Source organism: Hyperoodon ampullatus, assembly GCF_949752795.1.
Source record: "Hyperoodon ampullatus genome assembly, chromosome: 10".
NCBI lineage: Eukaryota > Metazoa > Chordata > Mammalia > Artiodactyla > Ziphiidae > Hyperoodon > Hyperoodon ampullatus.
Window position 1 is genome coordinate 37,223,584 of NC_136923.1, and position 14,568 is coordinate 37,238,151.

The 14,568-nt window shown below is 44.3% G+C and overlaps 1 protein-coding gene and 1 pseudogene across 2 annotated transcripts in view; one reads left to right on the forward strand and one right to left on the reverse strand.

Annotated features, from left to right (window-relative positions):
• Window positions 1-14,568, reverse strand: part of DNAH1 (dynein axonemal heavy chain 1) — a gene marked incomplete at both ends in the record, with an annotated part of 78,203 nt that overhangs the window by 48,873 nt on the left and 14,762 nt on the right. Inside the window, 3 exon segments of the mRNA XM_079712716.1 lie at window positions 840-1,138; window positions 1,832-2,043; window positions 3,098-3,255. Coding sequence (XP_079568842.1) covers window positions 840-1,138; window positions 1,832-2,043; window positions 3,098-3,255 — 669 coding nt within the window.
• Window positions 9,140-9,622, forward strand: LOC307059818 (peptidyl-prolyl cis-trans isomerase A-like; annotated as a pseudogene). The gene has a single exon. The product of its transcript is annotated as a peptidyl-prolyl cis-trans isomerase A-like (transcript).

Consider the following 14,568-nt stretch of genomic DNA (forward strand, 5'->3'; position numbering starts at 1 on the left):
ATCTGCCCTACCCAGCCCCATCACCCCTTGTCTAGACAATGGTAAGAGCCTTGGTCTCACTTCTCTTCTGTCTCACTCATCCTCACAAACCCAGAGCATGGTTTTGGAATATAATTTGGATTGTTACTCCCCTCTGATGGCTGCTGACCACAATCAGAATAAATCCGGCCCCCAACCATGACCACAGGAGGCTCTACATGGTCTGGCCTGGTCCTCGCAACCTCTCTCGTGTCGTCCTGACCAGCCCTCCCTGCCTTTCCCTCTCCAGCCATAGCCACTGGCCTTTCCTTCCATGATGGCCCCAACTTTTCTCTTCCCTCCGTGCCTCCGGGCCTTCCACCTGGTGCCCCCTCCCCACCATTCCCTCATGGCTGGTTTCCTCTGTCTCAGTTCTTGGCTCAGGTGCCACCTCCTCCCTGAGCCCCTTGGCAACGCCCCCTCTCCTGGATATGTCAGAGCCCCTGCCAAGATCAGCAATGACTGTATCCGTTTGTTTCTTTGATTGCTGTCTGTGCCCATGTGAGAGCAGGGGCCGTACCCCTCTTGTTTCCCTAGAACCCCATCTGGTTCATGGCGAGTGCTCAAAAAACATTTCTCAGCTGAGGAACTCAGTGACTGACAGAGATGGAAGTCACCAGAAGACATGCCAGGCAGAGCTGCTGGGACATTCCCCAGCAACCAGGGCGGGAGTCAGGCCCACCCTGGTGTCCAGGACCCAGCAGTGCTGGGCACCCTGCCCCTGGCTGCCCTGGCCCCCCGACCCTGTACCGCCCTAGCCACCGGCGCCTGACAGGAACAGCTCTGGTGTCGACAGGTGCCTCTGCCCAGCCGAGCCCCACCTATAGGGGCTGTTTATGAAGTCTTCGCCCCAGACCATGTCGTCGGCGCAGTCGAGCACGCTGCAGCAGGCATCGCTGATGAACTGCACGAAGCTGGCGAGAGAGTCCTGCACCAGGAAGCGCAGTGTGTCCTGCAGCATGTACTTGAGCAGCTCCATCAGCCTGCGCAGCTTCGACATGAAGTACACCTCCCAGTTGGTCTCGCAGAGGTTGTACCAGCCCTTGCTCATGTCACGCAGGCTGCTGTGCATGACCACCTTGAGCGTGGTGATCCAGCTGTCCTTGAGGAACATCTGCACCTGCGATGGCCACAGATGGCATCACGTGGCTGCCTGCGGGGCGCACTGCCCACAGCCACCATGCTCGGGCACTCTCCAGACTCAGATGACCCTGAAGGGATCTCCCCACAACCCCAACTTACTGCCAAGCCCTGCCAACCAACACCCCCTATGACCCCCAGGGACCAGGGCTTCTGGGGGTGGGGAGATGAGGGAGGGAGGGGCAGCAAAAGCATGGCTTTCCCTCCAGCCAAGGGAGAGACACAGAGACACAGAAAATGAGGCAGAGAGAGAGAGATCGAGGCACAGAGTGGAGCAGAAAGAAGGAGCTTTCCTCCTGGGCCCACTGGTGCCTGTCTCCCATGAGGCTGCACCTCTTCCCCTCACACTCCCATGCTCAGGTAGATATGGGGGTGCATGGGGTTCCTGCTCCCCTTTCCAAGACCGGGAGTCTGCTTCAGAGGCCACCAGTGTTGGGACGGAAAATGACTAGAAAGGGAGCCCAGCCTGGTTTTCCTTTTCTCTCTAAGATGAAACACCCGGTTGGCACCCGCCCCAGCTTCCCGCAAGGTCTACGAAGAGGCAAGGCCTGGTTTTAAGGAAAGCAGGGGCTCTCGGCTGATCAACTCCAGGCTTCCCAGGGCCCCTGTCTGTACCCATCAGCTCCGAGGCCCTGGCCCGCTATCACCATCTGTGCCCTGGATGCCCACGCACCTGGGAGTAGGTCTGTGACTGGATTTGTTCGAACTCCTCTAGGCGGCTGTACTTGGAGAGGCTTGAGTGGAAGAGGGACATAGCAGTCACCTTGCTGCACTCAGCCCGCACCTTGCTGAGGGCCGTGATGACCTCCGACCGTGTGAGCAAGGACATGAAGGTGAAGTCTGCCTTCTGTTCCCGGAATGGGTACTGGGGGACACTCACCAGTCCTGAAGGGATGGGGGCCAAGGGCCAGTGTCAGATGGGCCTTGGATATACCAGGGGTCAGGGCGGATCTACCAGGTATTGATGGAGGGAACAACTCCTGCCTCCTCCCTGGAAGAGACGCCCATGTCCCTGGAACCTCTCTTTCCCCATGGCCTACCTGGGTGACCCCAAGGCTCTGCAGTGAAATGCCCACTCTGGGGTGGGTAAACCAATTCCCTCCAGGTCACTCTGGATCACAGGCCCCTTCAAGGTGGGTGAGAACCATGGGCTCCCGCCTCACCCCCTCCCAGCCAACCTGCACACAACCCCTGGGGCCCATCTGGGGCCTGCCCTGGAGCACCAAGAAAGGAAGACGTGGGCATCAGGCCCCTGGGAGTGCCCATGGTCTGCACCCCACCCCAGTTTCCTGGGCACCTCACACACATGGAAGCTGGGGCAGGGATCAGAGAGCTCCAAGCAAGGAGCTCTGAGACTCGGTCTGCCACATGTCAAATGGAGCTGCAGCAATGCCAACCTACTCTTGCTACTGGAGGAAGAAAAGGACTGCATGTCCCTAGGTCAGAAAATCAGAGCACTTTTCATCCACTTCTGGACAATTGCTTTCCTAGTCCATGTTTACCTTGCCACTTCTGCACTGCTCAGACTACTATTTTTAAAAGAGCCTTCGGGATTTCCCTGGTGGTCCAGTGGGTAAGATTCTGCACTTCCACTGCAGGGGGCCCAAGTTCGATACCTGGTCGGGGAACTAGATCCCACATGCATGCCACAACTAAGAAGTCCACATGCTGCGACTAAAAAGATCCCGCATGCTACAACTAAGACCCGGCACAGCCAAAATAAATAAATAAATAATAAATATTTAAAAATTAAAATTAAAAAAATAATAAATCAAAGAGCCTTCTTCTACCCCACCCCCACGACCCCAACCCCCAGCTCTCCAGACAGGTAGGAAAAGAAGGTGATGAATGCTGGGGACAGGGGAGGTCCCAGAGGGAGGAGCAGGAGGGGCTCTGGCCGGGTATGGCCGTGGGCCTGCCTCTGTCTAGCCAGCATCACCTTGCTTGGGCACCTTCTCCTCCTCTTTCTCAGGCAGGGTCACATAGGAGAACGTCTTGGGCTTGGAGGAGACGATTTTGTCAAAGTTGATCTTGTTCATGCTGCGCTCGTAGTCCAGGTTCACTTCTCTGGAGAGATTGCTGAAGTGCTCCAGAACCCTGCCCATGTGGAGCAGAGAAGGCGGAATCAGGGGGGCTCCACCCCACCACCACCACACTGTGGGCCAGCTGGGCCCCAGGCTCTGGGGACATGAGTTTGGGGCATCCCTTCTGCATTCCTGGGCACACCTCCTACCTGGCCCCCAGCCACCAGCACCCGTCGTGCCTCTTCTATGCCACCCCCGCCCCCAGGATCACATCAGTCCCTGAGTCTGCCCATTTTGCTTCCCACTCTTCACTGACCTCTCTGCCTCCCCCACTTGCCCCCTTAAAACCCATTCTCCGCTTGGCAGGAAAAAAAAAGATATTTTAAACATGTAAATGGTCAAGCCAGTCCTCGGCTCAAAGCCCTTTCCTGATTCCTCTCACACTGCAGGCCCGTGAACGCGTTCCTTCTTACCGCCTGTGCCTGCCTCATGGCATCCGGCCTCCGTCTCCAGTGTCTCCCAGGCTACAGCGCCCTCTCTGGTCCACTCCAGCTGCATTAACCCCCTACTGCTCCTCACATCCCCCAGACGTGTCTCCACCTCTCAGCTTCGACACCGTTGTTCCCTCAACCAGAATCCTCTTCTCCCCTTGCACTGTAGGCCTCAGCTCAAATGTTCACCCCAGCGAGGCCTTTCCTCACCACCTGATGTAAAGCAGCCCCTCCAAGAAATCTGTATTCCCTTACCTTTCTCTGTCATCACAGTACCCATCAGAACCCAGACACCCAGCTTTCTCACTGCCTGTCTTCCTGGCTAGACTGAGAGCCCTTTGTTGGGGGTGCTCACCACTGTGCCCCAGTCCTGGCACAAGATAGGTACCTGCCACACACGTGGCTGGCCGCCTGACGGATATCCATTGCCTCCTAACTACACCTCACTTTTGCTCCAGATTTGTTCCTTTCTCACATGACTCAGGGGAAGAGGAACCATCCCCAGCTCCAGGGGTATATCTCAACTAGTCTACATCGATCCTGGTGGGGCTTGTCCCAACTGTAATTGTTTAGGAGTGGCTACAGGACCCAGTTGTGACTGACCAGTGACTGATGCAGAGATATAGAATCAAGGCCCCTTGTCCCGTCTCCCTCAGGACAAACTCTGTGGTGTCATTCATGCTCCAGAATTCCCCGTGGGATCAGAGGCTAGCTTCTCCTAAAACCCCACCTCTGCCTAGATGCTTCCTCCATCTTATCCTGCCTCCTTCACTTGCTTGTAGATTCTCCTGAGAGGACTGCATCAAAAAATCACTTGTACATGAATCCCTGAAACAGGCTCTACTTCTAGGGAATCTAATCCACAGCAGGAGTCAATGGACTCTGGACCTTGTGCTTCTGAAACTGCTGCTGCCATCTTCCCTGAGAACAAAGCCAGCAGACACCAGACAGAGCCCTGAGGTCCAAGCCTGGGATGTCCTGCGTCAGGTTTCTTGTTACATGTAAAGAAATGAATTTCCCTGTTTTCTAAGCCAATCTGAGCCAAGCATCTTTGTAATTTATAGTCAAAGATACTCTAAATGATATAAAACTGAAGAAATGGAATTCTGGACAACCATGATAATGATGGCCACATCAATTCAACTCTCCCAGCACACGTTTTAAAAAAAGAGAAGAGGAAAAGAAAAGCAAGGAAAACAAATAGCACTACCCAAAACGTACACCTTTAGCATAACTAGAATAAAGAGAATGTCCAAACTCACATTATCTTCAAGTAGAAAAATAAACATCAACTCCCAGTGCACTCTCACACTCCAGCTGCAAGCCTTCATGGAGAACAAGGGCAGTCTGGGAAAAACTGTGCAGAAGAGTGGTGTATGGTAGCCCCCATATGGACCTAAAATCCTTCCAGAAAGAGAAAGTCTCTCCTAACTGCAAAAACAAGAGTCCTGGTAAATCACAGGTGCACTTACTAAAAGGAAGGGATTTAGCTGCATGTGTTCAAGGTAGGATTCTCTGAAAGGCGTGACTTATGAGGGGGGAAGGTAAAAGGAAAGAAGAGGAATCCTTTGGAGATTGGAGGGTGAGGGAGAAAGAAACAAAACTGAAAATTAGAGTCCTGCAAGAGAGAACAAAAAATTTGGAGGACACATGACCCTTCCCCCCAACACCTGCCCCCCTACATGGCCATTTATTTAAAAAAAAAAAAAAAAAAAAACACAGTTTGCTATACTAACAGAGGAGGGCGCCCTGGGACTAGAAATCTTGTAAATCTTTACAAATCAATGAAATGAGTAGGTGAAAGACTACATTTATATAAAGCTACTATAAGAAAAAGAAAGAAAACACCTTAATTGATGAAAATTCTCACACACCCCGCAAAAAAAAGACAAAGCAGAAGAAAACTAACACAACACTTCAAACTAAAGTAAATCTCTTCAAACAAGTATTTGGGCATATGAAAAATAAAGCATAGAAATAGGCAAATAACAGGAAGAAAAGAAACGATATTTAATTGGACTCAGGGGAAAAATGGAAGAAACTAAATTATCTTATGAAGGAAAGCTAAATTACAAGTTGGCCATGGAATAATACAGTCAAATTAAAAAGGTAATAAAATACATTTAAGAAAGTCACGAATAAAACCAAGAGAATGAAAATGAGAAAAAGAAAGAACAGAAAAGGATCAGAAAGTAGTTGAATTAGAAACAGACAAAGAAGAAGCAACACAACAGATAGATAAATGGATAGATTGATAGTATGGAGTCTCTGATGAAGAGAAACAAAACAATGGAACAGAACTAATATTTAAAACTACAATTCAAGAATATTTTCCAGAAATAAAAGAATATCTGAATTTATACATTTAAAAGGCCCATTGTGTACTTGCGAAAAAAATATCAGAATGATCAACTCTAGGACATACCCTAGTAAAATGATTAGGCTTTAAAGATGAAAAGAAAAAAAATCTCCAAGGTCTCCAAGAAAAAAAAAAAATCAAACAACTTACAAGAGAAGGGGACTTTGACATCAGATGTCTCAAAAGCAACATACAAAGCAAGACAACAAGAGTTGTCTATGCAAATATATTTTTAAAACTAGGTAACATGGATAATTTTCTAGAGAAACAAAGTATACCAAAATTGACCCCATTAGAAAAAAGAAAGCTTAAATAGATCAAATATCTGTAGAAAAATAAAGTTATAGAAAAACTAGAAAAGCCCCATGTCCAAATTGTTTTACAAAAGAATGACCACACAGCCCCAATGCAACATAAATTGTTCCAGAGTACTGAAAAAGATGGAAAAGTCACAATTCTTTATATGAAGCAAGTATAACTTTGCTTCAAATCTGTATAAAGAAGTACAAAAAAAATTGCAAGCCAATATCACATATCAATGATAAAGTTCTAAATAGCATATTAATGGACAAAATCTAATACCACATTAAAAATGATACACAAGAGGGATGGGATAGGGAGGGTGGGAGGGAGGGAGACGCAAGAGGGAAGAGATATGGGAACATATGTATATGTATAACCGATTCTTTTTTTTTTTTGCGGTACGCGGGCCTCTCACTGTTGTGGCCTCTCCCTTTGCGGAGCACAGGCTCCGGACGCGCAGGCTCAGCGGCCATGGCTCACGGGCCCAGCTGCTCCGCGGCATGTGGGACCCTCCCGGACCGGGGCACAAACCCGTGTCCCCTGCCATCGGCAGGCGGACTCTCAACCACTGCGCCACCAGGGAAGCCCCTAACTGATTCACTTTGTTATAAAACAGAAACTAACACACCAATGTAAAGCAATTATACTCCAATAAAAATGTTTAAAAAAAAATGATACACCATGGCTAAGTGGGATTTATTAAAGGATTGCAAGGTTGTCTCAGTATTAGGAAATCAATTAATATAATTCACCATGTGAATAGATCTAAGGAGACAAACATATGATTATCTCCATGGGTACTTAAATAGCCTGTGACAAAAAAAAAATTTAAGAAAATAGAAATCAACAGCTACATTATTAAATAAACAAAACCCTAAAGCTAGCATTTTTCTTAAGGGAGAAACACTAGAGGTATTTCCACTAATATTAGGAACAAGATAATGATGCCTACTGTCTCCACTACTATTCAATATTGTACTGGAGGTATTAGAAAATGCAATTAGACAAGAGAAAGTAATTAGAGGAATAAGAACTGGAAAATAATAAGTAAAACTATCTCTATTTACAGATAGTGTGCACTTAGAAAGTCCCAGAGAATCAATGATAAACTCAAACATTAAATGATTTCAGGAAGGTAACAGGATGTAAATTGGCATAAAGAAATCAATCAATAGACGTAAGAGTAGAGAAAGCCCATTTATAATAGCAACAAAGAAGATAAAATACTTAGAAATATACAAAACCTATATGAAAAAATCTTTAAAGCACTACTGAAAGACACAGAAGTAGACCTGAACAAATGGACAAACATTCCTTGTTCTTGGATAGTACAATTCAGGATCCCAAAGATGTCAGCTATACCTAAGGTAATTTAAAAATATAATGCTATCACAATAAAAATACCAAGCGTTTTAAAAATACAGCTAGACAAGGTGATACTAAAGCTCACATGAGGAAATAAGCGTGCAAAGTCCCTATCAAAATCCCAACAAATTTTTTTGCAGAAAGAGAAAAATTCATCCTAAAATTCATATGGAATCTCAAGGGACCCCCAAATAGCCAAAACAAACTTGAAAAAGAACAAAGTGGGAAGACTCACACTTTTCAATTTCAAAACTAATTACAAACCTACAGTAATCAAAATATGTGGTACTAGAATAAAGACAGACTGAGAGACCAATGGAATAGAAAAGACAGCCCAGAAATAAACCCTCATATATATATAGTCAAATGATTTTCAACAAGGGTGCCAACATCATTCAATGGGGAAAAAGACAGCCTTTTCAACACATTGTCCTGGGAAAACTGCATATTCACATGCAAAAGAATGAACTTGGACCCTTACCTAAGACCATATGCAAAATTTAACTCAAAATGGATCAAAGATCTGAACATAAAATCTAACACTGTAAAATTCTTAAACGAACACATGGAAGAAAGCTTCACGACATTGGATTTGGTAATGATTTCTTATACATGACACAAAGTCACAAGCAATAAGGAAAAATAGACAAATTGGACTTCACCAAAATGAAAACCTTTGTGTCCTAGTTACACAAAGGACACTATCAACAGAATAAAAAGGCAACCCATGGAATAGGAGAAAAAATCTTCAAATCACATATCTGATAAGGGATTAATATCCAGAGTATATAAAGAACTAAAACGCGACAACAAGAAAACAACTGGGGACTTCCCTGGTGGTCCAGTGCTTAAGAATCCACCTTCCAAAGCAGGGGACATGGGTTAGATCCCTGGTCAGGGAACTAAGATCCCACATGCCACAGGGCAACTAAGCCCATGCACCACAACTAGACAGGCTGTGTGCCACAACTAAAGAGAAGCCCATGTGCTGCAACGAAAGATCCCACGTGCCAAAACTAAGACCCGACACAGCCATAACTAACTAATTAACTAACTAACTAACCTAAATAAATAAAACTAGATTTGAATATAGGCAAAAGAATTTGAATACACATTTCTCCAAAGAAGAATATACAAATAGCCAATAAGCACATGAAAAGAAGTGCTTAACATCACTAATCATTAGGAAAATGCAAATAAAAATCACAAGGAGATACCACTTCACATCCTTTAGGATGGTTACTCTAAGGAAAAAAAAAAACAGAAAATAGAAAGTGTCAGTGAGGATATGGAGAAATTTGAACCCTTGTGCCCTGCTGCTAGGAATGTAAAATGGTGCAGTTGCTATGGAAAACATGTTGGTGGTTTCTCAAAAAATTAAAAATAGGGCTTTGCCGACACCACTGATGCCACCCAAAGCCACCCTGCACTACCCCACGATGGTCAACCCCACAGTGTTCTTTGACATTCGCTGTTGATGTGGCCTTGGGCCATGTCTCATTTGAGCTGTTTGCTGACAAAGTTCCATAGACAGCAGAAAACTTGAGTGTTCTGAGCACTGAGGAGAAAGGATTTGGTTATAAAGGTCCCTACTTTCACAGAACTATTCCAGGGTTTATGTACCAGGGTGATGACTTCACGTGCCATAATGGCACTGGCAGCAAGTTATCTACAAGGAGAAATTTGATAATAAGCATCACTCTGAAGCATATGGGTCTTCACATCTTGTACATAGCAAATTCTGGACCCACATAAATGGTTCCCAGTTTTTCATCTACACTACCAAGACTGGGTGGTTGGGTGGCAAGCACGTGGTCTTTGGCAAGGTGAAAGAGGGCATGAATATTGTGAAAACCATGGAGTGCTTTGGGTCCAGGTTCGGCAAGACCAGCAAGAAGCTCACCATTTCTGACTGTGAATAACTAATAAATTTGACTTGCATTGTATCTTAACTACCAGACCATTCCTTCTCTCATTTGCTCATAATAGCCTATAATCTTTGTGCTCTCACTGCAGTTTTTTGGGTTCCAAGTTTTCCTTATCCCCTTCCAAGTCTAGCTGGATTACAGAGTTAAGTTTATGATTATGAAATAAAAACTAAACAACAACAAATAGAATTACCATATGATCTAGTAATTCTACTTCTGGGTTTATCCCCAAAAGAACAGAAAGCAGGGACATGAAGTTATCTTTGTATACCCATGTTCACAGCAGCATTATTCATAATAGCCAAAAGATGGGAGCAATCAAGTGTCTATCAACGGATGAATGGATAAACAAAATGTGGTATATATATACAATGGAATATTATTCAGCCTTAAAAAGGAAGGGAATTCTGACACATGCTACAGCATGGATGATACTGAAAGACATTATGCTAAGTGAAGGAAGGAGTCACAAAAGGATAAGTATATATGATTCTACTCATATGAGGTACTTAGGGTAGTCAAATTCAGAAAGTACAATAGAATGGTGGTTGCCAGGAGCTGGGGGAGAGGGGAATGGGGTCTTATAGTTTAATCGGTACAAAGTTTCACTTTGGGATGATGAACATTCTGTGGATAGATGGTAGTGATGATTGGACAACAACATGGATGTACTTAATGCCACTGAGCTGTACACTTAGAAATAGTTAAAATGGTGAATTTTATATTATGTATATTTTACCATATACATAATGGCCCTACAAGACATTAAAACATACTGTAAAATATCTATAATTAAAACTGTAGTGGGACTTCCCTGGTGGTGCAGTGGTTAAGAATCCGCCTGCCAATGCAGGGGACACAAGTTCGAGCCCTGGTCCAGGAAGATCCCACATACCGCGGAGCAACTAAGCCCATGCACCACAACTACTGAGCCCACATACTACAGTACTGAAGCCTGCATGCCTAGAGCCTGTGCTCCACAACAAGAGAAGCCACCGCAATGAGAAGCCCTCACACCGTAATGAAGAGTAGCCCCCGCTCACCGCAACTAGAGAAAGCCCGTGTGCAGCCAAAAATAAATAAACAAACAAACAAACAAATAAATAAAAACTGTAGTACAAGGACTTCCCTGGCGGCGCAGTGGTTAAGAATCCGTCTGCCAATGCGGGCAACACGGGTTCAATCCCTGGTCTGGGAAGATCTCACATGCTACAGAGCAACTAAGCCAGTGCGCCACAACTACTGAAGCCCGTGTGCCTAGAGCCCGTGCTCCACAAGAGAAGCCACTGCAATGAGAAGCACACGCACCGCAACAGAGTAGCCCCCACTCACTGCAACTAGAGAAAGCCCACGCGCGCCAACGAAGACCCAACGCAGCCAAAAATAAATGAATAACAATAAATAAATCTATTAAAAAATTATAGAAAAAAACTGTAGTATGAGTGCATAAATGGACAAACAGAACAATGGAATAGAACAGAAACTCTGGAAATAGACCCAAGTACACATAGAAATTAGTGTATGATAAAGGTGGCCTCTCAAATCACTGTGTCATAGGCGGAGGTTTCAATAAATGCTGATGGGTAATAATAAACCATTTAATAAATGTTAGTTAGCCATTTGGAAAAAGATAAAATTGGATCCATACCACACACCATACATAAGGATGAATCAAGGATATAAAAGGCAAAAACATGAAACCATACAAGTTCTAGAAGAAAACCTCAATATAGGGAAGGACTTTCTAACTATGACTCAAAATCCAGATGCAATAGAAGAAATGATTAATAGAACTGTTTACATATTTTTAAAGTTATATTGCAAAGATTACTATAAGCAAAGTCAATATACAACTGACAAACCAGTAGAAAATATTTACAACATACATCACAGATAATGAACCAATATCCTTGGGACTTCCCTGGTGGTGCAGTGGTTAAGAATCTACCTGCCAATGCAAGGAACATGGTTCAATCTCTGGTCTGGGAAGATCCCACATGCCGCAGAGCAACTAAGCCTGTGCGCCACAACTACCGAGCCTGTGCTCTAGGGCCCATGAGCCACAACTACTGATCCCACGTGCCACAACTACTGAAGCTCATGCACCTAGAGCCCGTGCCCCACAACAAGAGAAGCCACCGCAGTGAGAAGCCCGCATACTGCAACGAAGAGTAGACCCCGCTCGCCACAACTAGAGAAAGCCCATGGGCAGTAACGAAGACCCAACGCAGCCAAAAATTAATTAATTAATTAATTAATTATTTTTTTAAAGAACCAATATCCTTAATATATAAAGAACTCATAACATTAGAGGGAAAATACCTCAAAAACCTAAGAGAAAAACATGGGCAAAAAATATGGACAGGTCACAAAAAGATATAAAAATTGTCCTTAATTGTATGAAAAGATTGAAAAGACATTCAGCCTCACTTATAATACTTACAGACTTACCTCCCAGACTGGCAAAAAATTAAATTGTATAACAATGCACTCTTGGCAAGGGGGTGGGGAAACAGGCACTCTCACACATTGCTGGTGGGCATGCAAAATCCTTATGGAGGAAAATGTGGTGATACCTAACAAAAGTACAGTGAGTACTTATCTTTTGACCTTGCAATTCCACTTCTCAGAACGTACACTATATAAAGCTATACCTCCATCAATATGAATATTACAAGTGCACAGGGTTATTCATTGTAGCATTGTTTGTAATTGCAAAATACTGGAAATTTCCTAAATGCCTATGTATTAGAGAATGGTTGAATAAACCATGATACATGGTACATCCATCCACACAACAGATTACTATGCAGCTATAAAAAAGAATGAAGGAAGACTCAATGAACTGATAAGGATTGATTCCCAGGATGTATTGTAAATGAAAAAGGCAAAATAAAAAGAATATCTATAGTGTACTACTCTGCATGTACGAAGGGGGATAAGAAAATATACATGAAAATATCATTTGTGCAAAAAGAAATACAGAAAAAATAAACCAGAAACTAGTTATATTGGTTACCTATGAGTGGGAACAGAGTGGAAAAGATGGGAGATGTGGATAGGATAGAATGAATGAGAGTGAAGAGGGACAAATCTCTGAGTATAACTTTTTTTTTTTTTTTTTTTTTTGTGGTACGCGGGCCTCTCACTGTCGTGGTCTCTCCCGTTGTGGAGCACAGGCTCCAGACGCGCAGGCTCAGCGGCCATGGCTCACGGGCCCAGCCGCTCCGCGGCACGTGGGATCCTCTCAGACCGGGGCACGAACCCGCGTCCCCTGCATCAGCAGGCGGACTCTCAACCACTGCGCCACCAGGGAAGCCCTCTGAGTATAACTTTTTGAGTAACATATATTAGTGAGTATGTTTTATATATGTGTGTATATATTATATATATAAAGAAATATTTACATATGTATATATATTCTCTCTAAATTTTATACATACATATTATATATAATGTAATATATAACAATATATATGTATATATTACAATATAATACACATATTATATGTATATTTTACATGTATTTTCTATATATATATACACATATATTTATTTATATTTATAAAACAAACGGACCAAGCTATAGTTCATCAAATGAATATATCCCACTGAGCGGGGTGAGAAGAACTAAACCAAGTTACTTTTGAACATAGTATTTGGACTATATACACCCTCTCTTTTTTTTTTTTTTTTTTTGCGGTAAGCGGGCCTCTCACTGTTGTGGTCTCTCCCATTGCAGAGCACAGGCTCCAGACATGCAGGCTCAGTGGCCATGGCTCATGGGCCTAGCCGCTCCACGGCATGTGGGATCTTCTTGGACCGGGACACGAACCCATGTCCCCTGCATCGGCAGGCAGACTCTCAACCACTGTGCCACCAGGGAAGCCCCCCCACTCTCTTTTTTTTTTTTTTTTTTTTTTTTTTTGCGGTAGGCGGGCCTCTCACTGCTGTGGCCTCTCCCGTTGCGGAGCACAGGCTCCGGACGCGCAGGCTCAGCGGCCGTGGCTCACGGGCCTAGCCGCTCCGCGGCATGTGGGATCTTCCCGGACCGGGGCACGAACCCCCGCCCCCTGCATTGGCAGGCGGACTCTCAACCACTGCGCCACCAGGGAAGCCCCCCCCACTCTCTTTTTATTTTTATTTATTTATTTTTCCCACTCTCTTTTTAAAGAGAAAAAGAAAACTAAACAAATATCAAAGATTACTTAGTAGAGTTTTTCCTCCAAAGGTATGGATTAGCAATTGAAACTACTTTCTGTGTATTCCAGGACTGAGCAAATAAGCAAATATACTATGAGGAATAAAAGCCAATTTTCTTTTAGAAAAAGAAGTAACAAATATGTACAAGTGAGAATGAGCCCTGTGGTCTGAAGTCAATATGAAGGTATCAGTATGAACTCATGTTTTTTAACAGATAGATATATAATAGATAGATAAAGACATGTGCATGGAGGTTATATGTAACATAATGTAATATAAGAATATATGGTATGAGGGGCTTCCCTGGTGGTGCAGTGGTTAAGAATCCGCCTGCCAATGCCGGGGACAGGCGTTCAAGCCCTGGTCCAGGAAAATCCCACATACAGCAGAGCAACTAAGCCTGTGCGCCACAACTACTGAGCCTGCTCTCTATGGCCCGCAAGCCACGACGACTAAGTCCATGTGCCGCAACTACTGAAGCCTGTGTGCCTAGAGCCTGTGCTCCGCAATGAAGAGTAGCCCCCGCTAGCCACAACTAGAGAAAGCCTGCACACAGCAGCAAAGACCCAACGCAGTCAAAAATAAATTTTAAAAGAAGTTTAAAGAATATATGATATGATATAAAATAAATAAATAATATATATATCTTAGATCTGTCTGCTCTAAGGACCTCAAAGTATTGATTTCCCAGTAGCAATAAGCACATCTTAATGTCAAAATCTTAGCTTCTAGGGGGC